Raw genomic sequence first — 24,662 nt, 5'->3', positions numbered from 1 at the left:
CTGACGTCACCTGCTGGCCCTGGCCACTCAGAGCAGTCCAGTGTGCCAGCAGCACCTCTGTTTCCAAGATGGCAGAGGTCTGGAGCACACTGGAGGAGCTCTGGGCACCTCCCAGGGGAGGTGCAGGTCAGGGGAGTGGTCACTCCCCTTTCCTTTGTCCAGTTTCGCGCCAGAGCAGGGCTGGGGGATCCCTGAACCGGTGTAGACTGGCTTATGCAGAGATGGGCACCATCTGTGCCCATCAAAGCATTTCCAGAGGCTGGGGGAGGCTACTCCTCCCCAGCCCTGACACCTTTTCCCAAAGGGAGAGGGTGTAACACCCTCTCTCTGAGGAAGTCCTTTGTTCTGCCTTCCTGGGCTGGGGCTGCCCAGACCCCAGGAGGGCAGAATCCTATCTGAGGGGTTGGCAGCAGCAGCAGCTGCAGTGGAAACCCTGGGAAAGGCAGATTGGCAGTACCCGGGTTCTGTGCTAGAGACCCGGGGGGTCATGGAATTGTCCCCCCAATACCAGAAAGGTATTGGGGTGACAATTCCATGATCTTGGACATGTTACATGGCCATGTTTGGAGTTACCATTGTGACGCTATACATAGGTAGTGACCTATGTATAGTGCACGCGTGTAATGGTGTCCTCCGCACTCAGACGTTATTTCACTCAGGCTGCAGTGGCAGGCCTGTGTAAGAATTGTCAGAGCTCCCTATGGGTGGCAAAAGAAATTCTGCAGCCCATAGGGATCTCCTGGAACCCCAATACACTGGGTACCTCAGAACCACGTACTAGGAAATTATAAGGGTGTCCCAGTATGCCAATATGAATTGGTGAAATTGATCACTAGCCTGTTAGTGACAATTTGTACAGAGAGAGCATAACCACTGAGGTTCTGGTTAGCAGAGCCTCAGTGAGACAGTTAGGCATCACACAGGGAACACATACATATAGGTCACAAACTTATGAGCACTGGGGTCCTGGCTAGCAGGGTCCCAGTGACACATAACAAACATACTGAAAACATAGTGTTTTCACTATGAGCACTGGGCCCTGGCTAGCAGGATCCCAGTGAGACAGTGAAAACACCCTGACACTCACTCACAAACAGGCCAAAAGTGGGGGTAACAAGGCTAGAAAGAGGCTACTTTCTCACAGATAGTAACCTGTTTTCCTGCATTGCCTGCATGCATTTTAAATGCTAGACTCCCTGCGTGAGCACAGGTAGACAGGGGTGTCTGGGGCCCCAAAACATACTGGTTGAAGCTGTTTCCCACAGGGGTTCTAGGGTTCATCCTACTATGGCTCTGAAAACTTGGCAAAGTGCAACCTTTGCCACACTTGACTTGCAGGATAAGCAATGGTGAGTAGTCACAGGCTTCTCAGAGAGGCACTTTGGGGGACAAGAGCTCAGTACTCAAAAGCCAATCAATAGCCACAATAACTTAATGTCCAGTACAGTGATTATCTTTTATATGAAAAGTGAGTACTTTAATTACACATCGGAACTAAATGCTACACAGTCCAATTGGAACAAAGAAATTGCAGGGCTGTAAACATGGATACAATTTTAATAAGTGTTGGACCTGGGTCTTTCTGTCATCCCCAAACTTTTTGCCTTCCTTCTCCTACTTTTTGCTGAATTCATTTTTGTTTGCAATAGGACATGGTGGAATTAGCGTATGGCCAATCAGCACTTTTAATTTACTTCTAAGTTCCTAGTAAAGTGCACTAAATGTGCCCAAGGCCTGCAATTAAAATGCTTATTCCACCCACTTAAGTAGCCCTTTTAAACAAGTCTCAGGCATGCCATTGTAGAGCCTGTGGGTACAGTTTTAAACTGGCATTTCAACCTGGTAAAATATATCTTTTGTCAGGCCCACAAATTCCTTTTAGAAAGTTGGCATTTTCTTGCCTTGGCCATTTGGTGCATGTAGCTGTCTCTGGTCACATGGCTGGGTGCAGTTAGGATTTGTGTATTCCTCCTAGGCATCCACACACAATGGGAAGTTTAGGTGGGACTTGATGAGCGACACCGGAGTGGGGGGACGGAGGAGCTGGACAAAGCCTCACTTACACATGAGTAGGCTGTGTCCTGTCCACACACAAAGGGCCTAATGACCCTGTATTGTTACTCCATCCAGCTTGGAGCCAAGGCAGAGGAAGGCTGCGAATTCCTTGCACTTCAGAGTCACTGTCTACAAGTTTCTCCCACCTTCCTGAACCAGGGCACCAAGTGTGATCTCTGCACCTGGCTGACATTAGCCCTCCTGAAGCAGTGATCAAAGAGAAATAAAAGGGCAGGTCATGTCTGGTAAATTCCTCACATTCAATAACAGAAACAGAATGTCCACCCCCCATCCTTCCATCTACCAAATGGCAGTGCTCTGTGAGCCCTAAACAGCAGTCCTTTGCTATAAGGAATTAATTGGATTTCCTAAAGGGTCCTTGTTCTCATTCTTCTCACCTCAGTGTCTGGGTCTGTACTTTCCAGCCACAGGAATTTGGGGACTAAGCTTCCATTGTTAGTTGGAAGCTGTCCTTATCCTTCATCTGGTGCCATGCTAAATAAAGCACATACAAAATGGATCCACTGGCCTCAGTACACAACTTTACACAAAATGGGTAAGTAGACTTAGAGAAAAGGGTCAGGCTCACACTATAATTTAATAAAACATGATACAATGCCATCACCACTTTATATGATGCACACACGGCATGGACCACGTATTGTCAAGGACAGGCCTAGGCGTCTAAACACACTTTCCATGAGTGTGGTGCCAGGGCTTAAATAAAATTCAACCTGGGAAACTCAGGGGTTGTGAAACAGGAGTTAACAGTGGCTCATGTTTGTTTCCCTATGCGGCCCACATTAGTATTTTGTTTATATTATCTGTTGAATTCATCAGCTCTCTGAATGTGGTGATGTGACATTGCCAAAGCAACTCCAGCTCATTTAACGCAGGCAGCAACACCAACACAAGTGCTGCCCTGTCTTGGGCCCAAATGGGACTGCCATGAGGATGCTTCTGATACAGCACCAGATAGAAAGCTCTATTGGTTGTTATTCTGGATCATGAGTAAGGGGCAAGCACAATGACAAATCAGCTCCCACCATCTATTAGAGGAGGAGCTATCCAGCTAAAGTGTGCATGAGAGTAGTGATAAGCCACTGCAGAGTATCTGCAACATTGAAATAAGTGCAGCATGTTCGTTCTGTCATCTGCTTGGATTATAATATAACCTTGGCACAGGTCGAGCACTGTGCATCGAAATATAGAAAAGAAATCACAGAAGAAAAATAATTGGTAAGAGGCCAAACGAAGAGTTGCAGGTAATAAGAGAGACTTCACTAGCAAAATCAACTGGAGTGAATTCACTAAATGGATGCCATGTTGTCTTCGCCCCTTCCCCAAGTCGGTGGGTGCACTGGGAAGAACAATGCAAGAAGGGTGAGGGGCCGCAACATTCTTGGCTGCCCCCTCTAGCTCAGCAACTGCAGAGTGTGTGCTTGCATTTCAAATGTTTGTGAGTTTCTGGCATACCAGTTTCATTCTACACACTAGTGAAAGCTAAGCAAGGCATATTGTTTCATACAAAAGTCTTGTGGGCTGCCTGCGCCCTATAACACTCATGAAAGACAAGTATGCAAGGTCATAGGCATGGGAAATGTGGGACACTACAGAAATTAGGGATACCCCAATAATTCACAACGCCACAACATTATGGTTGTGTAGTAAAAGTCTTGCACATGCCTGCTTAGGTCACACCAACTACGCTTCCCTCTATGCATCGCTAAAAAAGAATACGATGTCACCATTTCTAAAACAATCAAAGGTTGAGTTTGTTTTTTAAACAGTTGATTATTCAGAATTCCTTTCCCTTTTCACTGTATTCTCCAGTTAGGTTTGGAATACTCTGTCCCTCAGCCCTTCAGATGTGTGGAACACAGGTGGCTGTGGAGGAGATGACAGCGAATGTCTGTAAAATATTGTAAAATACTACATCATGTTACATTGCTTGATGATTAAAGGAGATATTGCAGCACAGTAGTCCAGATTACCTATACCCCATTAATACAAACTCAAATCTTCTTTTGTGTTTTAGAATTCTACTTGTTTGTATTTGCATCCATCTAACTTATTGAAGTTCGAGATGAAAGCTCCGCTGAGATCTAAACAGACTGCCATTGACCTAGAAGTTGACAAAATCTTCAACAAAATCGACCAGATGATTACCCATGTAACTTACACTCACAAGAACCAAACGTCCAGCGCTGAAAATAGCCAGACCACTCTGATGGACCCCAAGCAAAACTACTGTGTTGGCGATCAATTAACCATAAAGATTGATGCGTTCGATTATTTTGGCAACAGAAAGAAATATGGGGAAGACTTGTTCATTGGCAGAATCTTTTCACCTGAGCTTGGAGCGGGAACTTCTGGGAAGATTGAAGATTTTAATAATGGAACATATCAAGTTCATTTTACCCTTTTTTGGGAAGGCAAATTGAAGTTATCCTTGCTACTGCTACATCCCAGTGAAGCCAATGCAGCCATATGGAAGGCAAGAAATCAAGGATATGAAAATGTCGATTTTACTGGCACGTTCATCAACCAGACCCACAGTGTCAACACTAAGTGCAACTTTGAAATACAGACAGAAAAACAGTTGTGCGAGTACGCCGATGATCGAGATGGAGAATATTTTTACTGTGTCAAACCCGACCATATTCCTTGTGATGGTTTCACGTCCATGATGTCTGTCAACAATGAACACTCCTACCTGAGCGACCTCGAGAAATCTCTCATTGACCGTTGAGTTTTCACAGGTATGCATTAAATGAAAGAGGCGTCCAGTGCTGCAGTGTATGATACACACAAGTTCATACCTTAAATGCGCTTAACGTACAGCTTCAAGCATGCCCCAAGCGAAATTACATTTAAGAAAGAACAATCTCAGTAAATAAGGTTTATCAATAGGAGGAGTTAAACAAGCATTAGGAAAGCCATGGCTTTTCCAATCTTTTGTGGCCAGGCTGCACAGTACTGCAATTGCTGTACAACATGGCTATCAAAAAAGGAATGTGACCACATTCAACATGCAATCATGCGCCTACAAAATGATGTTGGTGTTTTTCTCTTTTTACTTACCGATCCGAAGTACCAATACAGGTCTTGTGGGTTGGCAAATAAAAAAGCGTGAAGGCACTGTTTTAAAACACAGCACGAAAGCACTAAAAACATTAAAAACAAGCATTTGCAATGCAAAAAGTCTCGCAGTTGTTTGAGTTAGAGCTATTGGCATTGTAAATTTATACCTGGACTTTTCTTGCCATACAAATTGGTCAACCCTGCCTCATAATTTTGTCTTTTCCATCATATAATTCCTGTGGCCCTGCATATAACTAAAGCACTTCCTTTCTTTATCTGCATAAAAAAAATAAAATGTTGCCATTTAGCATTCTAATTTAAATCTGCCATGCTAATTCCAATAGAATACCACTTTCCCACCCCACAATCAGAGCTCCCGGCTTGCACGCTTGACAAAAAAATGAAAGCCACCGGACTTGTCAATTTTTTTTTTCTTTTTTGCAACTCCCATTCCCTCTTCCAGCTTCTCCCTTCTGTGCCTCCTTGCATAACAAGAATGACATCAAATTCATTTTAGATGAGAAACAACTATGCTGAAGTTGACATTTAGAACAGAAGGGAAGCACAACGGGTACATAGAATTACCCATGTCCTCGTTGAGTGCCTCCAGGAATACTTCAACTAAACAGTGAGAATTGCATGTATAATTACAGGCATACAGTAGCGAGACAGCATATATATTTTTCTTGTCAATTACATGTACACTGCAAGGCGCATTCTGGGTTCTCAGTCTACATAAAAAGGCATTTACATTCATTAAACAACTCCAAAGCGTACATAAAATTCTTCCTTGAAAAAAAGACAAAAATCGACTTTTTAAAATCAGCTCGTGTACATCGACGTAGTAAAACCAGTTTTCGAGGCCACATTAGCTGTACCGAAGTACTATACAAATACCAATTTCAACACTATACCAGAGCCATTCTAAAGAATAAACTGGCAGTATTTGGTAAAACACAGGTACAGACTGGACAGGAATGAAAGACACTTTAAATATGAAACTAAAGTTAACTATGTCCGGATGTTCTCTGCACCTTATAGTGGGATAATCTTATTGATCATTTCACACTCAAATTCATCCAACTGCAAAATAAAGCCGAAGAACTTAAATAGTGTATTTAAACAGACACATGTCCTTCATAGTTGTGTTTAAATAGCTTGCTTTGGAAGTGCATTCATTTTATTTCCGGGTGAGTGGCAGCTACTTAACATTTTGTTCCCTAAGGTGTTGTCTTCTGTATGTTACTGTGGTGCTGATAAGAACCTCCCACCAAATGCAAGCCCACTATTCTTCCAGATTCTTATGTATTTTTGCAGCTCGTTTGCTGCTCTTTCCATTAGAAACAAGTAATTCAAACTGTTTTGTAAGCTTCAAAATGAGCATTCATGTGAGGCAATAGAAATTTGAGAACCCATGAAAGGTTCCAGCCTCACGGCTTCTTTGCCTTTAAACAACTGGGCAAAGTTAACATTGTACATACAGGCTCAGAAACGGGGCAATAATACTGTTGGTTGTCAAGATGAAATATCTTTGAAATGTTGATGCTGCCATCACACAAGATATTTTCTTGGTCTGTGGTCACCATCTAGTGGGCAGCAGCGCTAAGAGCTTCTAGATGGAGTTTAGCTGCTGTTTAGTTAGAACTGCTGCCTGAAGACGAGGGGCGGGTTCATGTGAGATTCTTGTGAGAGATTTTGCCGTGGGGCAATGGTTGGGAGTAAAGAGCAGAAGCGGCTGAGGAGGATTTCAAGTTCAGGATGTGTACAGACATGCTATATTGATATGAAGCTGCTGACTGTCTGGCTGGGAACACTGTGTCTGCAAAAGAAGCTAAAAAAAACAAGCATTTGAACTGCAATGGGTCTCGAGTTCGGTCGAGTTCGAGCTATTTGCTTTTTCTTGCCACACAAACTGAAAATAAAAAGTCAAACAGTTGACATAAGCGTCCGGTTCAAAGCGCCACTGTGAGCTCACAGAGACAGACAAAAGGAACAAGCATTTGCAACACAAGAATAGAAAATGGGCAAGGGAGAGAAAAGGATGGAATAAACAAAGTCCCAAATGACTGCAGATGAAAATAAGTAATAGACTAGAGCCCTGTTAACATAAACAGACTGGAGCCACTGAAACATCTAGCGCTCTGGTCAAATGCTATTAGTCTTTGAAAAAAGTAATCCTTAAGCACATACTACATAGGCACGAGTGGAAGGGTACAAGTACTAGGGCCATGCTCCAGGGAAGTGTACAACTGTGGAAAAGGTGGGACAAAGAGCAAGGATTGACCACTAGCAAGCAAGGATTTTTTAATGACACTGAAACAAACCAGTGAAAAAAGCAGAGACCCCACAAACAAGCATAGAAGTATATACTTAAGTATATACAAGAGGTCTCGAATGCTCGTCCTAAAAATAAAAAAGATAACCAGCTTGAGGGTTGGGGAGGGGTTGAGGAGAAGCAAAACTGTGAGTGGGGGAAAATGCAACACAAGGGAACGAAAACAATGTGGACCTAAGGGGCATGGGAGTGAGAAGCACACAGTCGAAAGAGAGGCAAGAGAGTGCTGTGGGTAAGAGGAGCACATGGATGAGGGAAAGTAAGATGGAGAGTGGGGAGAAAAGCACAGAGGGGAGATAGCTACAAAAACCATGCACTTTCGTGGGCAGTTTAAAAAAAAAAAAAAAAAGAAGAAAGTAGTTCTCTAAAAGAAAGCAATGAAATGATAGAACCCAGCCAGTCAGAGTGATGGTAAAGAGGCTAAACTCCATGAGAAGGATGTACACAACATTTACAAGCTGGGACATGAATAATACGCAGGCAAATAACAGCGACATTAAAGCTAACCAATGGCAAGCAAGGGGCAGGCGAAAGTTCCTGTATGTACTTGGTAATTTCAAAATGTTTCTTTTGCAACCAGGTTCCACTGCCTGATAAGCTTGACCTAAAAGGAGCTTAACATCAATGTGAGCATACTTTGCCGCTTACGTTTTAACTGGTGAAGAGCAGAGGAGTGTGCAAACAGCTCATATGCAGGAGGTGCCCCAAATGACATTGCTCTCCCTTCAAACTACCTTCATCTGACTGCCACAGGAGATGCATGCTGGTGGCTGGTGTCATACTTCGCTGGGCTACCAATACTTACATCATGGTCCAACCACGTTCAGGTTAAAAAACTGGATGGTATTAGAGATACAGAGAAGAAATGCAATATATATCTAAAATTGTAGACATCTCCAGTGGTTAAAGAAGCTTATGCGACAAAGTAAGTACATCTGATATCGTACTTGGGCCTCAGGCGAAATCAGTACACGTTAAGGCTGCACTTGGTTTAAATCGTAACCAGTGGTGTGATGTCAGACATATGAATCAAATAGTTAGCAAAAGCAAATATTTGAATTTAAAGGCTGCAAATACCGTAACTGGAAAGCAAAATGTTTGGCAAAAAGGTAGTCTTCAAAAGGCTTGTAAAGGTTAAAAGAACTTTACATTATAACATACTGGGCCTGATTACAACTTTGGAGGAAGGTGTTAATCCGTCCCAAATGTGACGGATATACCACCAGCCGTATTACGAGTCCATTATACCCTATGGAACTCGTAATACGGCTGGTGGTATATCCGTCACATTTGGGACGGATTAACACCTCCTCCAAAGTTGTAATCAGGCCCATTATATTTATTATCATCAAAGAAAAGGGTGAGATTTACAGTTAGGGGAAGAGTTAGTGAACGGTTTAGTACTATGGTTAGGCTTAGGGTAAAGTTAATAGTAAGTTTTAAGGTTAGGTGTTGGACAGGGTTTTTGGGGTTTAGTGGTGGCTTAATTTGAGCCGGTGGTTGCTGATGAGACCACTAGCAATCATGTTTTGGGGACTGGAGGTAATTTTTCCGCATTATACATTTACGAGAGCGAGAAAGGAGACAGCACACAAAATGGAAAAATGGAGGAAGAGAAAGACGTAATAAGGTCATAAAGGGAGGAAGCAGGAACCTGCAAGAGTGTGATAAACGGGTAGAGTGTGTTTGGTAGCGAAATAAAAAGGCATGAGGTGGAATCCTGACTATGCAGCCCTGGTATTCAGTGCACTGACATGCAATTGCACCGGCCGCAGGTTTCTGAGAAGAGCTCTTGGCACTGGCACTTATTCCTACACAAGTTAAGCACTAGCTGATGGTGAAGTTGCTGTTCAGCTTCATGTTAGGTTTAGGGTTGGGGTAAGAGAGGCTTAGTGGGTGCATGTGAGGTTTGGCCTACCTCACAGTATTGTTGTCTACTTTCAACAAAAGTTGCAAAATTATGAGCTTTTTCACAATTTCAAAATCGACGAACCGAGCTCGTAGACATCATTTTTATTCAAACTACATGTTTTTGCTGTTTTTTACGAATGTTTAGCTTTCCACGATTTAATTCCACGTTTTTAACCTCCAGTTGTTGCTTAGGCAGTAATATTGTAATCGCTTTGTCTATTCATACAGGTAGCTAGGAGGAAAGGGACAATTAACTGTAAAAATGTACCATTGGAATGCAAATATGTTCGAAATTTCTATGTTCAAGAGAACATTTTATATGTTGCGTGCTGTCTTACAGATCCAACATCGGTAAAGAAGTGACAAAGCCCTTTGAGGATATAAATGTTCTTCAGTGTAACAGTAAGTTGAAATCACTGCGGTGCCCCTGGTTATGGGATATTAGCAGTTATGTTTCCTATTGATACCAGATCTTCTCTTATTTCCTCTTTTCTGGATTCCAGTAAAGATTCAAAGTCTAGATCTTTGCTTTTTCTTTGTAGCAATATCTGCTTTTAACTCTCATGCCATTTTCTTCAGTATTTAACTACGACTTTCGCCAGTGCCTGGAAGGCCTGAAAGCCGTGTATACCTTACACAGATATCCGTGAATGTAACTGCATCCATGTTATGGGTGGAAGCTTAGTGTATATGATTGCTGAGCCATGGGCAAATACTCTGAATAACGACCAGAATTAAATGAAAACGATATGTCAGTCCCTTTTCAGTGGGATATGGGGCAAGAGAGGGCTACTGGGCCTCAGCTGTGGGAGATGAGGTTGTTTGCCTTCCATGTCCCTAGGTCCAGCCTACTGTGGCTCTTCAAAACTGAGAGAAGTACAACCCCTTCAAGAACGTTCTCTCAGTGGTAAAAATGACGAGCAGTCCCAAGTTTGACGCAAAGTAGTATGCACGAGCTCAGCACTGCAGAGTCGCACAGCAGTGTAATAAATTATTGTAAAACTCAATGTTTTACTTCCAAGAAAGAAAATACTTTAATGCACATCAGAACTAAATACTACAAAATCATTAGCAAGATGCAATTTAGTGTTCTTGGCACTGAGGTAGATTTTGCTGTTTCCTGCTGTTGGTCCCCATTCCCCCTTATAGTTCAAGTGTGTCCCTCCCAAAGTCAAAATTGGAGAGTGATTAAGCTCAGGGGACAGATGACCCTCATTACTCTCACAGTGTGCTCAGTCTTTCACAGTTTCATGTTTTCTCACTGAGCAAGACTTGCTCAGGCTGTGATGGAGGGTCTTCACACACAGATGGCACCTCCTTCATTCACTCGCTCTCCCGCCCCTGATAGACTGTGAACTGGCAGCTCCAACAGGGCTTCTCCTGCAGTGTTGCATTCAACAAGGCAGTGGCTCCATGTTCTTCGATGGCTGTAGTGGCATCCCATAGGTAGGAATTGCTGTGAGCTATTCTGAGAACAAGGCCAAAAGCTATCAAATTGCATTGTGCGAGAACAGTATCCTAGCACCAGTTTGTAAAGGCACAATGGAATGCTTTGCAGAGCCTTAGAGAGTCTTGCTGAAGGCTTCTTTAGTCAAATGGAATCTGGTGCTATGGTCATTTGGGTTTGCAAGCTACAACCTGGATGAAGTTTATCGCTCCTGACAAGTGATCAAGTTGCAACCTTTTTATACTGTAGCTTATCTAGGATGGAATTTCCAACATCACCTTAGAAATGTCTTGACATAATCATATACAGCAGTAGACATAATAATAAGGTAAAAAATATGTAAAAACAGTACACATTGTTTGGGTTAGATTTGTCATTTGACTGTGAAAAAAACACCTGTCCCAGGCTGATGTTGCACTGTGGATTTCTGTCTATTCCATAGACAGGAGGATATGAGTCAAAAGGATGTGACATATGTACAGTTCAAGACAAGAGCTACCATTTTTGGACCTAGAAAGATAGGGGCTGCCATTCGCTACACATACCAGTGAAAAAATGGAGTCTCTGTATGCACAAAATGGAGTCTACATATATGTGTTCAGGAACCTAAAACTAAACTAAAGAAGCCTAAAAGCAAGTGAATAAAATAAATAAACTAACAGAATTATGAAGGGAAACGTATAAGATTTATGACATTTCTAGAATAATTTCTGAAATAAGCAATCACAAAATATTCACTAAATGTGTTTTTGATTGATCTTATCAAAACTTCATAATATATTCATTACACATTTACAGAATAAAAGCACATGCCGCAAACGTGCATTTGATAAAATAGCAATTCATCACTTGTTACATTTTCAATACATATCTTCAAACTGAAATGAAAAAGGGGTCTCCGCACTAGAAGACATGACCTTTGCAAAACTTCAGGTCAGGTAAACTAGTCTTCCAGCAAGTGGTAGACTCAGGTAATGAACCCTGTAGGAGGCTGGCCTGGCTTATAGTCGGTACCTTGTGTTACTTCCACTCTGTGCCAGGTCCAGTTATCCCTTATTAGTAGAATAGGGGTGTTTCTAGCAGGTTAGGCTGATAGAAGGTAGCTATGGCAAAGCAGCTTAGGCTGAACTAGGAGACATGCAAAGCTCCTACTATACCACTTATATCATACAGCACAATATCATAAGAAAACACAATACTCAGAGTTACTAAAAATAAAGGTACTTTATTTTTATGACAATATGCCACAAGTATCTCAGTGAGTACCCTCAGTAAGAAGGTAAGTAATATACACAAGTTATATGTACACAAACCCAAAACAGGTAAGTAAGAGTAAGAAAAGTAATGCAAACAGTGTAGAATTACAATAGGATGCAATAGGTGAACATAGGTCTAGGGGCAACACAAACCATATACTTCAAAAGTGGGATGCGAATCACTAATGGACCCCAGACCTATGGGAGCTTGTAGAGGGTTGCTGGGACTGTAAGAAAACAGTCAGGGTGTCCAAGATACCCCAGCCCAAGAACCTGAAAAGTAGGAGTAAAGTACCCCTACTATCCCCAAGAACACAATAGTCGTGATAGGGGGATTCTGCAAGAACCACAAACACCAGCAAAGCACTGAAGACGGATTCCTGGACCTGAGGACCTGCAAGGCAAGGGAACCAAGTCCAAGAGTCGCAATAGTGTCCAGGGGGGCAGGAGTCCAGAAGACCCCGGATGAAGGTGCAAGGAAGCTGCCTCCGGATGGAAGAAGCTTAGGATTCTGCAACAACGAAGAGGACTAGGAACTTCTCCTTTTGATGAAAGATGTCCCACGTCGTGCTCAAGGTTACAGAAGTGTTCCCACGCAGAAATACTGCAAACAAGCCTTGCTAGCTGCAAGGGTCACATTAGAGGTTTTTGGGTGCTGCTTGGAACCAGGAAGGACCAGGATGTCGCCCCTTGGAGGAGGCGACAGAGGGGGCGCTCAGCAACTCAGAGATCCCCCACAGAAGCAGGCAGCACCAGCAGAAGTACCAGAGCAGGCACTTAGTAGATTTGTGAACCTGAGCTGGCTCAGAGTCACAAAGGAGGGTCCCACAACGTCGGAGGCCAACTCAGAGGGTTGAGCACTGCAGGACGGAGTGCTGGGGACCCAGGCAAGGCTGTGCACAAAGGAATCCGTGGAGGAGTGCACAGAAGCTGGAGCAGTTGCAAATCACGCAGTACACAGGTTTTCAGTCTAGCGTGGGGAGGCAAGGAGTTACCTCCACCAAACTTGGACTGAAGGATCACTGGACTGTGGGAGTCACTTGGATAGAGTTCCTGTGTTCCAGGGACCACGCTCGTCAGGATGAGAGGGGACCCAGAGGACCGGTGATGCAGTCTTTTGGTGCCTGCGTTAGCAGGGGGAAGATTCCATCGACCCACAGGAGATTTCTTCTTGGCTTCCAGTGCAGGGTGAAGGCAGATGACCCCCAGAGCATGCACCACCAGGAAACAGTCGAGAAAGCAGACAGGATGAGGCGCTACAATGTTGCTGGTAGTCGTCTTGCTACTTTGTTGCAGTTTTGCAGGCATCCTGGAGCAGTCATTGGTCGATCCTTGGCAGAAGTCAAAGACGGAGATGCAGAGGAACTCTGGTGAGCTCTTGAATTCCTTAGCTGAAGAATTCCACAGAGGAGAGACCCTAAATAGCCAGAAAAGGAGGTTTGGCTACCAAGAAAGGAGGATTGGCTACCAATAAAGATAAGAGCCTATCAGAGGGGGTCTCTGATGTCACCTGCTGGCACTGGCCACTCAGAGCAGTCCAGTGTGCCCCCAACACCTCTGTTTCCAAGACATGGCTTATGCAGAGATGGGCACCATCTGTGCCCATCAAAGCATTTCCAGAGGCTGAGTAGGCTACTCCTCCCCAGCCCTTCACACCTATTTCCAAAGGGAGAGGGTGTAACACCCTCTCTCAGAGAAAATCCTTTGTTCTGCCTTCCTGGGCTGGGGCTGCCCAGACCCCAGGAGGGCAGAATCCTATCTGAGGGGTTGGCAGCAGCAGCAGCTGCAGTGGAAACCCTGGGAAAGGCAGATTGGCAGTACCCGGGTTCTGTGCTAGAGACCCGGGGGATCATGGAATTGTCCCCCCAATACCAGAAAGGTATTGGGGTGACAATTCCATGATCTTGGACATGTTACATGGCCATGTTTGGAGTTACCATTGTGACGCTATACATAGGTAGTGACCTATGTATAGTGCACGCGTGTAATGGTGTCCCCCGCACTCAGAAAGTTCGGGGAATTTGCCCTGAACGATGTGGGGGCACCTTGGCTAGTGCCAGGGTGCCCACACGCTAAGTAACTTGGCACCCAACCTTCACTAAGTGAGGGTTAGACATATAGGTGACTTATAAGTTACTTATGTGCAGTGTTAAATGGCTGTGAAATAACGTGGACGTTATTTCACTCAGGCTGCAGTGGCAGGCCAGTGTAAGAAGTGTCTGAGCTCCCTATGGGTGGCAAAATAAATACTGCAGCCCATAGGGATCTCCTGGAACCCCAACACCCTGGGTACCTCAGTACCAAATACAAGGGAATTATATGGGTGTACCAATGTGCCAATGAGAATTGGTAAATTTAGTCACTAGCCTGCAGTGACAAATTTAGAAAGCAGAGAGAGCATAAACACTGAGGTTCTGGTTAGCAAAGCCTCAGTGATACAGTTAGGCACCACGCAGGGCACATAATATGAGCACTGGGGTCCTGCCTAGCAGGATCCCAGTGACACAGGGGCTAAAACATACATGCATACAGTGAAAATGGGGGTAACATGCCAGGCAAGATGGTACTTTCCTACACAACCCCCCCCTTCAAATGAAGGACAATAAGACTAGCCTTGTCCAGATGAGTCTTCATTGTCTAAGTGGAAAAATCTGGATAGTCCATCTGCATTGGAGGTGATACTCCCAGGTCTATGTTCCACTCTATAGTCCATTCCCTGTAGAGATATGGACCACCACAACAATTTAGGGTTTTCACCTTTCATTTGTTTTAGCCAAAGTAGAGGTTTGTGGTCTGTCTGAACAGTAAAGTTAGTATCAAATAGGTATGGTCTCAACTTTTTCAGTGCCCAGACCACAGCAAAGGCCTCCCTCTCTATGGAAGACCAACGCTTTTCTCTAGGGGTCAACCTTCTGCTGATAAAAGCAACTGGTTGATCCTGGCCCTCAGAATTCAGTTGTGATAGTACTGCCCTACCTCTAATTCAGATGCATCAGTTTGAACAATGAATTTCTTGGAGTAACATGGGCTTTTTAGGACAGGTGCAGAACACACGGCCTGTTTGAGCTCCTCAAAAGCTTTCTGACAGCTAGCTGTCAATAAGACCTTCTTAGGCATTTCCTTGCTAGTGAGATCATTAAGAGGGGCTGCTATGGAGCCATAATTCTTGATGAATCTCCTATAGTACCATGTGAGGCCTAAAAAAGGCTCTCACCTGGGTCTGTGTTGTAGGGGGCACCCAATCCATGATAGTCTGGATTTTCCCCTGTAGTGGTTCAATCTGTTCTCCACCAACCAGGTGGCCCAGATAAACCGCTTTCCCCTGCCCTATCTGGCACTTTGAGGCCTTGATAGTGAGGCCTGCCTTTTGCAGGGCCTCCAAAACTTTCCAAAGGTGGACCATGTGATCATACCAGGTTGAGCTAAAGACAGCAATATCATCTAGATATGCTGCACTGAAGGCCTCCAACCCTTGTAGGACTGTGTTCACCAACCTCTGAAAAGTGGCAGGTGCATTTTTCAAACCAAAGGGCATTACTGTGAATTGGTAGTGCCCTCCTATGGTAGAAAATGCAGTCTTGGGTTTAGCATCTTCTGCCAATCTAATCTGCCAATACCTTGCAGTTAGATCAAAAGTGCTAAAATACTTGGCAGAAGCCAGTGTATCAATGAGCTAATCTGCCCTGGGTATAGGGTGAGCATCAGTTTTGGTTACCTGATTGAGCCCTCTGTAATCTACACAAAACCTTATCTCTCTCTTTCCATCTTTGGTGTGAGGTTTAGGTACAAGCACCAATGGGCTAGCCCATGGGCTTTCAGAAGGTTCAATCGCCCCTAAATCCAACATTTTCTGCACCTCTTGTTTAATGCAGTCTCTGACATGGTCAGGCTGCCTATAAATTTTACTTTTGACAGGCAGACTGTCTCCAGTGTCAATTGTGTGTTCACACCAGGATGTTGTACCTGGTACAAGTGAAAAGAGGTCTGAAAATTGGCTTAGGAGATTGATACAGTTGTCTTTCTGTTCTGCAGTCAGACAATCTGCTAAAACTACTCCCTTCACTAAGGCATCTGCTTCAGTGGCGGAGAAGAGATCAGGGAGAGGGTCACTTTCTACTTCCTGTCCCTTATCTGTTGCCATGAGCAGGGTGAGATCAGCCCTTTCATAGTAGGGTTTCAGGCGGTTGACATGAATCACCCTAACGGGACTCCTGCCAGTGCCCAGGTCTACCAAATAGTTAACCTCACCCTTCTTCTTACCAATAAGATGGGGTCCACTCCATTTGTCTTGGAGTGCTCTTGGGGCCACTGGCTCCAATACCCACACCTTCTGTCCTGGTTGGTACTGGATCAGGACAGCCTTCTGGTCATGCCATTGCTTCTGCAGCTCCTGGCTGGCCTGAAGGTTTTTACTGGCCTTTTTCATATACTCAGCAGTTCTGGATCTTAGGACAAGTACATAGTCTACTATGTCCTGTTTAGGAGCTTTTAGAGGTTGCTCCCAACCCTCCTTCACAAAGGTAAATGGACCTCTTACAGGGTGCCCAAAGAGGTGTTCAAAGGGCTGAAGCCCACTCCTTTCTGGGGTACCTCCCTGTAAGCAAAAAGGAGGCAAGGTAACAGGACATCCCATCTCCTCCTGAGTTTTTCAGGGAGTTCCGTTATCATACCTTGGAGAGTTTTATTAAACCTATCAACCAGACCATTTGTTTGTGGATGGTAAGGGGTGGTGAACTTGTAGGTAACACCATACTCTTTCCACATTGCTTTTAGGTATGCAGACATGAAGTTGCTACCTCTGTCTGGCACCACCTCTTTAGGAAAACCCACTCTGGAAAAGATTCCCAGGAGGGCCTTTGCTACTGCAGGAGCTGTAGTGGTCCTTCAAGGTATGCCTTCAGGATATCTTGTGGCATGGTCCACTACCACCAAGATGAATCTATTGCCTGAAGCAGTAGGAAGGTCGAGGGGGCCAACTATGTCGACCCCTACCCTTTCAAAGGGCACCCCAACCACTGGAAGTGGAATTAGAGGGGCCTTTGGAGTGCCACCAGTCTTGCCACTGGCTTGGCAGGTCACACAAGACTTGCAGAAATCTTTGGTGTCCTCTGACATATGAGGCCAGTGAAACAAGGGGACAAGTCTTTCCCAAGTTTTCGTCTGGCCCAAATACCCAGCCAAAGGAATGTCATGTGCTAGGGTGAGAAGACAGTCTCTGTACTGCAGGGGAATGACCAATCTCCTGGCTGCTTCAGGTTTTGGGTCCCTTGACTCTTTGTACAAGAGGTTATCTTCCCAGTATATCCTATGACTGTCACTGACATCCCCATTTTGTTGCTTGACAGCTTGCTGTCTGAGACCCTCTAATGTGGGACATGTTTGCTGTGCCACACTCAGCTCTTCCCTGGCAGGCTCCCCTCCACCCAAAAGCTCAGCAGTGTCTGCTGCCAGCTCCTCTGGTGTAGGTTCTGCACAGGGAGGAAATTCCTTTTCCTCAGAAGGGTAGTAATCTGTAAAGGGAGGGATAGTGGGTAGGGATTTACCCCTCTTACCCCTAGCTTTAGGGAGCACTTGGTCCATTGTTCCAGGATCCAAGTTACCCTGTCCTTTTTGCTTTTTGGCCTGAGCCCTAGTTAAAGCAAAAATATGCCCAGGAAAGCCTAGCACTGCTGCATGAGCCTCCAACGCCACTTCTGCCCAAGCTGATGTCTCCAAATCATTTCCTAGTAGACAGTACACAGGTAAATCTGTGGCTACCACAACTTTCTTTGGACCAGTAATCCCCCCCAGTTGAGATTCACAACAGCCATGAGGTGGCTAAGAGTGTTGTTATGAGCGTCTGTCACTTGGTACTGCTGACCAAGTAGGTGTTGTTCAGGGTGGACCAGTTTTTCTATCACCATAGTTACACTGGCTCCTGTGTCCCTGTAGGCCTGAACCTCAACACCATTTATTAGGGGAAGTTGCTTGTACTTATCCATATTAAGGGGACAAGCAACCAAGGTGGCAAAATCAATGCCACCATCAAAGACTAAAACAGCCTCTGTGATCTCCCTAACAAGACCAACCCCAACTACATTGCCAATAGTGTGCCCAGCTACACCCTTGGATTGGTTATTAGTAGTAGATTTCCCACTACCACTGCTATTTCTAGGGGCACTAGAATTTGCAGCAGGGGTTGTGGTGGTGGGAGGTTTGGTGTTTTTCTTTGGACAAGTGGAATCACTTGCCCAATGGCCTTTGACTTTGCACAAATAACACCAAGGCTTTTTAGGTTGATTATTAGAAGAGGATTTGGACCCACCACCTGCAGAGGATTTTTGTGGGCCTGATGAAGAATGGTTACTTTTGTTCCCACCCTTCTCAGAAGACTTACCATCCTTCTTCTTGCCATCCCTGTCACCCCCTGTATGAACATTTCTGTTTACCCTTGTTCTGACCCATTTGTCTGCCTTCTTTCCCAATTCTTGGGGAGAGGTCAGATCAGAGTCCACTAGGTATTGGTGCAACAAGTCAGAAACACAATTGTTAAGAATATGCTCTCTCAGAATAAGATTGTACAGGCTTTCATAGTCCGATACCTTACTGCCATGCAACCACCCTTTCAAGGCCTTCACTGGACTGTTCACAAAATCTGTCCAGTCTTGAGAAGACTCTTTTCTGGTGTCTCTGAACTTTGGGCCATATGTACGAACACATTTTCCCATAAACATAGAATGGGTAAAAGCCTTTGCTACATCTGGCCCTTAATCCTGTATTGTTCAGTGGTTAAGCTGAATCCATCCAAGAGTGCATCTTTCAAAACTTTGTAGTTATTGGCTTCACTTTCTCTAACAGTAAGGAGCCTATCCCTACCCTTTCCAGTGAAAGATAGCCACAAAATAGCAGCCCACTGCCTTTGAGGGATTCCTGGAATTTTGCTCTCTAACAGGATTGCTATCTGGAATACTGCTGCTGCCACCATGGGGAACTAACCCCAACCTCTCTCTATCCCTCTCTATGTCTAGGGATTCTCTGTCTAAGGCCAACTGCTGCTGTTTATGCTTCAGTCTGGTCTCTGCAACCCTCAACTTTTTGAGTTCCCTTTCTAACAAGTTATCCTCATAATGCTTTGACACAGAGGAAATGTGGGAAGTTTCAGAGGGGGACCTGTCTCTAACTGTCTGGACCCTAGTAACCTGGCCTCTAGGGATGAAGGATGCCCTACTGTTGTGGGAACCTCTATCAATACCAGCATCACTAGGTATCCTGCTAGGGGGCAGACCCTTGTAAGAACCCTCCCCAGCTTCGCCAGGGGACTCCTCTGAATCTGACTGGGAAGCTTCTCCCTTTTCTAACCTCTCATTTGATGGTCCAGACTGGTTCTGGTCATCTACAACAAGCATGTTAAAGAGAAACTCGTTTGTAGGATTCTTTCCTATACTCAAACCTCTATCCAGGCAGAGACCCTTTAAACTTTTGTAGTTTAAACTCTCATATGTTGCATTAACAGTTTTGGGAGTAGGCTCTACAACAGACATGATAGTATAGGTTTAAGGATAGTGAGAAAGAAAAAGTTTTAGAACTTTAGAAAGTACAGAGAAAAAACTTTTTCAAACTTTGGGAAAACCTTTAGAAGTTTTCAAAAACTTTTCAGAACTTTGTTAAAAGTAAACTTTTTTGGTAAAGTGTACATATACTGAACTATTTGGTATATGATTCTTTTATGAAAAGTACCAAATGACAAAGTGGTAAAGCACTTGCAAGCACTTATCCCACCGCTGCACCACCAATGTAGGAGGCCGGCCTGGCTTATAGTGGGTACCTTGTGGTACTTACCCTCTGTGCCAGGTCCAGTTATCCCTTATTAGTAGAATAGAGGTGTTTCTAGCAGCTTAGGCTGATAGAAGGTACCTATGGCAAAGCAGCTTAGGCGGAACTAGGAGACATGCAAAGCTCCTACTATACCACTTATATCATATACCACAATATCACAAGAAAACACAATACTCAGAGTTACTAAAAATAAAGGTACCTTATTTTTATGACAATATGCCACAAGTATCTTAGTGAGTACCCTCAGTACGAAGGTAAGTAACATACACAAGTTATATGTACACAAACCCAAAGCAGGTAAGTAAGAGTAAGAAAAGTAATGCAAACAGTGTAGAATTACAATAGGATGCAATAGGTAAACATAGGTCTAGGGGCAAACCAAACCATATACTCCAAAAGTGGGTTGCGAATCACGAAAGGACCCCAGACCTATGGGAGCTTGTAGAGGGTCGCTGCGACTGTAAGAAAACAGTCAGGGTGTCCAAGATACCCCACCCCAAGACCCTGAAAACTAGGAGTAAAGTGCCCCTACTATCCCCAAGGACACAGTAGTCGTGATAGGGGGATTCTGCAAGAACCACAAACACCAGCAAAGCACTGAAGATGGATTTCTGGACCTGAGGACTTGCAAGGCAAGGCGACCAAGTCCAAGAGTCGCGATAGTGTCCGGGGAGGCAGGAGCCCAGAAAACCCCAGATGAAGGTGCAAGGAAGCTGCCTCCGGATGGAAGAAGCTTAGGATTCTGCAACAACGAAGAGGACTAGGAACTCCTCCTTTTGATGGAAGATGTCCCACGTCGTGCTGAAGGTTACAAAAGTATTCCCATGCAGAAATACCGCAAACAAGCCTTGGTAGCTGCAAGGGTCGCGGTAGAGGTTTTTGGGTGCTGCTGGGAACCAGGAAGGACCAGGATGTCGCCCCTTGGAGGAGAAAACAGAGGGGGCGCTCAACAACTCAGAGAGCCCCCACAGAAGCAGGCAGCACCCGCAGAAGTACCAAAGCAGGCACTTAGAAGATTTGTGAACCGGAGCTGGCTCAGAGTCACAAAGGAGGGTCCCACGACGTCGAAGGCCAACTCAGAGGGTTGATCACTGCAGGACGGAGTGCTGGGGACCCAGGCTAGGCAGTGCATGAAGGAATCTGTGGAGGAGTGCACAGAAGCCGGAGCAGCTGAAAATCACGCAGTACACAGGTTTGCAGTCTAGCGTGGGGAGGCAAGGACTTACCTCCACCAAACTTGGACTGAAGGATCACTGGACTGTAGGAGTCAATTGGATAGAGTTCCTGTGTTCCAGGGACCGCGCTCGTCAGGATGAGAGGGGACCCAGAGGACCGGTGATGCAGTCTTTTGGTGCTTGCGTTAGCAGGGGGAATATTCCGTCGACCCACAGGAGATTTCTTCTTGGCTTCCAGTGCAGGGTGAAGGCAGATGACCCCCAGAGCATGCACCACCAGGAAAAAGTCGAGAAAGCCGGCAGGATGAGGCGCTACAATGTTGCTGGTAGTCGTCTTGCGCTCGATCCTTGGCAGAAGTCGAAGACGGAGATGCAGAGGAACTCTGGTGAGCTCTTGTATTCGTTTTCTGAAGAATTCCCCAGAGGAGAGACCCTAAATAGCCAGAAAAGGAGGTTTGGCTACTAAGAAAGGAGGATTGGCTACCAAGAAAGGTAAGAGCCTATCAGAGGGGGTCTCTGACGTCACCTGCTGGCAATGGCCACTCAGAGCAGACCAGTGTGCCCCCAACACCTCTGTTTCCAAGATGGCAGAGGTCTGGGACACACTGGAGGAGCTCTGGGCACCTCCCCTTGGAGGTACTGGTCAGGGGAGTGGTCACTCCCCCTGCCTTTGTCCAGTTTTGTGCCAGAGCAGGGCTGGGGGATCCCTGAACCGGTGTAGACTGGCTTATGCAGAGATGGGCACCATCTGTGCCCATCAAAGCATTTCCAGAGGCTTGGGGAGGCTACTCCTCCCCAGCCTTTCACACCTATTTCCAAAGGGAGAGGGTGTAACACCCCCTCTCAGAGGAAGTCCTTTGTTCTGCCTTCCTGGGCTGGGGCTGCCCAGACTCCAGGAGGGCAGAATCCTGTCTGAGGGGTTGGCAGCAACTGCAGTGGAAACCCCGGAAAGGCAGTTTGGCAGTACCCGGGTTCTGTGCTAGAGACCCGGGGGATAATGGAATTGTCCCTCCAATACCAGAATGGTATTGGGGTGACAATTCCATGATCTTAGACATGTTACATGGCCTTGTTCGGAGTTACCATTGTGATGCTATACATAGGTAGTGACCTATATATTGTGCACGCGTGTAATGGTGCCCCCGCACTCATAAAGTTCGGGGAATTTGCCCTGAACGATGTGGGGCACCTTGGCTAGTGCCAGGGTGTCCACACACTAAGTAACTTGGCACCCAACCTTCACTAAGTAAGTGTTAGACATATAGATGAATTATAAGTTACTTATGTGCAGTGATAAATGGCTGTGAAAAGACGTGGACGTTATTTCATTCAGGCTGCAGTGGCAGGCCTGTGTAAGAATTGTCAGTTGTGTACCTAGCCGACTCACAATGTTCAGTGTTCAATTAGTTTTGAAGGAGCATGTTACTCCGCAGTCAATATGAGATTTTTTCTGGCCATCAGCCTATTTACATTTTGCACTCTGCTTTGCCTATACTTCTGTAAATATTTAACAGGTTATTTTCATTTTTATTTCTGTTATGTGTTTTGCTGTATATTTAACAGTTGTTTGAAGTACTCATGGCAGATTTCTTTCTTTTTTCTCCATATAGTTTTTAAGTCATGATGATGACTTTTTTTCGCTTTGTTTTCCGTATTTTTACTTAGAATTGTGAGTCCCAGGGTCAGCTAGATCCCAAGGTACTCGTTCCCAAGGAAGGGAGGGTAAGGAGTTTATTTAGGTACCTAATGGTGCATGGCTCTTTGTTCACAATTATCACATGATTTTCTCACAACATCACTGGTTGTTTTTGAGAGCTGTTGATCAGATTGTTTAAATGACATTCAGAGATAATGCTCTGTCCTTTTGTCACACAGGTTCTTCGTTTTTTACTTTCTGTGTAATGTTCATGTAAGTAAAATCTACGGCTCGATAATTTTTAGAGGAATGTAGCGCAGCAGAAAATGAATTGCTATTTTTGGTCCTGATGAAGCGCGGGGGCACGACAGCACGAAACATGTTGACCTGAGTTATTAGCTGTTGGGAAGATTATTCTCTACAACACTTTCACTGTGTGAGTGGAGAAACCTTACTCCGTATCCACTCTCCATTTGCCTATTTTCTTTTATCTTGACCAAGGTCTTCCACTCCAATTAAAATTAGCCTTTGGAGGACCGTGAGCCAATTTTATCCTAGTTTTTGATTTTTTTCTGCTTTTGTAGGGTAGGTTCAGATACATTCCTAACCCCTTTCCAGACACACACTTTTGGTAAATACCTCTGGCAGAGTGCCCTCTCCGGGGGCCCATCAGACATTGCAGTGCCAGTCTGACGTGAAGCAGGCCCTATGATGAAGCATGACATCCCATGGGTGTGTGAGGGCCCACTTCTTCTAGTACTGGAACTGCCAGTATAGAACCTGTCTCCATTGTTGCTTCTTAGGAACAGTGTACTCTTTTTTTATATACTCCCATCCCTAGTCAAAGCAAACTCGGAGCTCGAAACCCAAGTCAATGTGTCTTACCTATGTACAGTAAAGTAGACTTGAAATGAGGATCCACTGTCTGCACTTTCAGAACTGGTTTGGGTGGTTATTTCAAGTGTCTTTCCCAATCTGCTATTCAAAGACATGTTTTGTTGATTGATGTTTTTAAAAAGAGGTTTGTCTCCAGCCTGGAACCCTCACAACAGTGGGACAAAGAGGTGTGAGGTTTTTGCACCTAGCTGATACTGTCATCAGTCGTTTGAATGTGGGACACCTTGCACAATATAGCCTACAGTTCCACCCTTCACCCCCACCATCTATAAAATGGCAGTGTTTAAGGTAGACTAATCAACAGCTCCTTATTCAGTAAAGGCCTAGTTCAATTTCTAAAGGAGACTTGTCTCCCGTACCCTCACTCAAGTGTCTAGATCTCCTCCCTCCAGCTTCAGCATGTCATCAATATACTTCCACTGTCTGAGAAAACCATCTTGCCTCCATTTTGTGCAAAGGTTAGGCCAGGGGCACCCAAACTGGACTCCAGAGTCCTCTGTTACTCTGGCTTACACACACCCCATGCATGTGTCCAAGCAAGCTAAACACCCAAACATACTCCTCATACACTTGAGATATTAGCGCTAGGATCAGGGCAGGTGTGTGCATAGAAATGAACTTCGCACAAGTGGGCCAGTAGATCTCCATTCCAGTGATACGGACAAACAGGTCTGACCGCTACTATGGATTCACAAAATATGGTACACAGCCACCATAGCCCTATGAAGTAATCCCATTAGTAGTCCACAGACTCTTCAATGACTGCATACTTGGAGCATCCCTATAGTCACTGGACAGGACAATGACCTCAGCCATGTCTGTGGACAGATCAAGACCTCTGTGCACATGCTAGCTTAACATGAGTCTAGGCTCAAAAATAAAAACCAAGACACCAGATATACATAGTGGGGCGCTAAAGGCAGAAGAACACAAATGTACACCATGCAGAAGACATTCCTGTTCAAACGAGAGACAAGGGATGTCAAGGTTAAAGAAGGAGATGAATATGGTGTGAAACGTATGCTTTAGTTCAGAGAATCGCCAAGGAAAT

At 44.9% G+C, this 24,662-nt stretch overlaps 1 protein-coding gene across 1 annotated transcript in view; it reads left to right on the top strand.

The window, feature by feature from the left end:
- The window catches only part of LOC138283582 (NXPE family member 1-like), a 64,337-nt gene that overhangs the window by 18,329 nt on the left and 21,346 nt on the right, over positions 1 to 24,662 (top strand). Inside the window, exons 3-4 of the mRNA XM_069221519.1 lie at positions 4,094 to 4,797; positions 9,720 to 9,787. Coding sequence (XP_069077620.1) covers positions 4,094 to 4,797; positions 9,720 to 9,787 — 772 coding nt within the window. The remainder of the gene's footprint in view (positions 1 to 4,093; positions 4,798 to 9,719; positions 9,788 to 24,662) is intronic.

This window comes from Pleurodeles waltl, chromosome 3_1 (genome assembly GCF_031143425.1).
Source record: "Pleurodeles waltl isolate 20211129_DDA chromosome 3_1, aPleWal1.hap1.20221129, whole genome shotgun sequence".
Classification (NCBI taxonomy): domain Eukaryota; kingdom Metazoa; phylum Chordata; class Amphibia; order Caudata; family Salamandridae; genus Pleurodeles; species Pleurodeles waltl.
The sequence above is the reverse complement of the archived record's forward strand: the minus strand, read 5'-3'. Positions and strand labels throughout refer to the sequence as shown.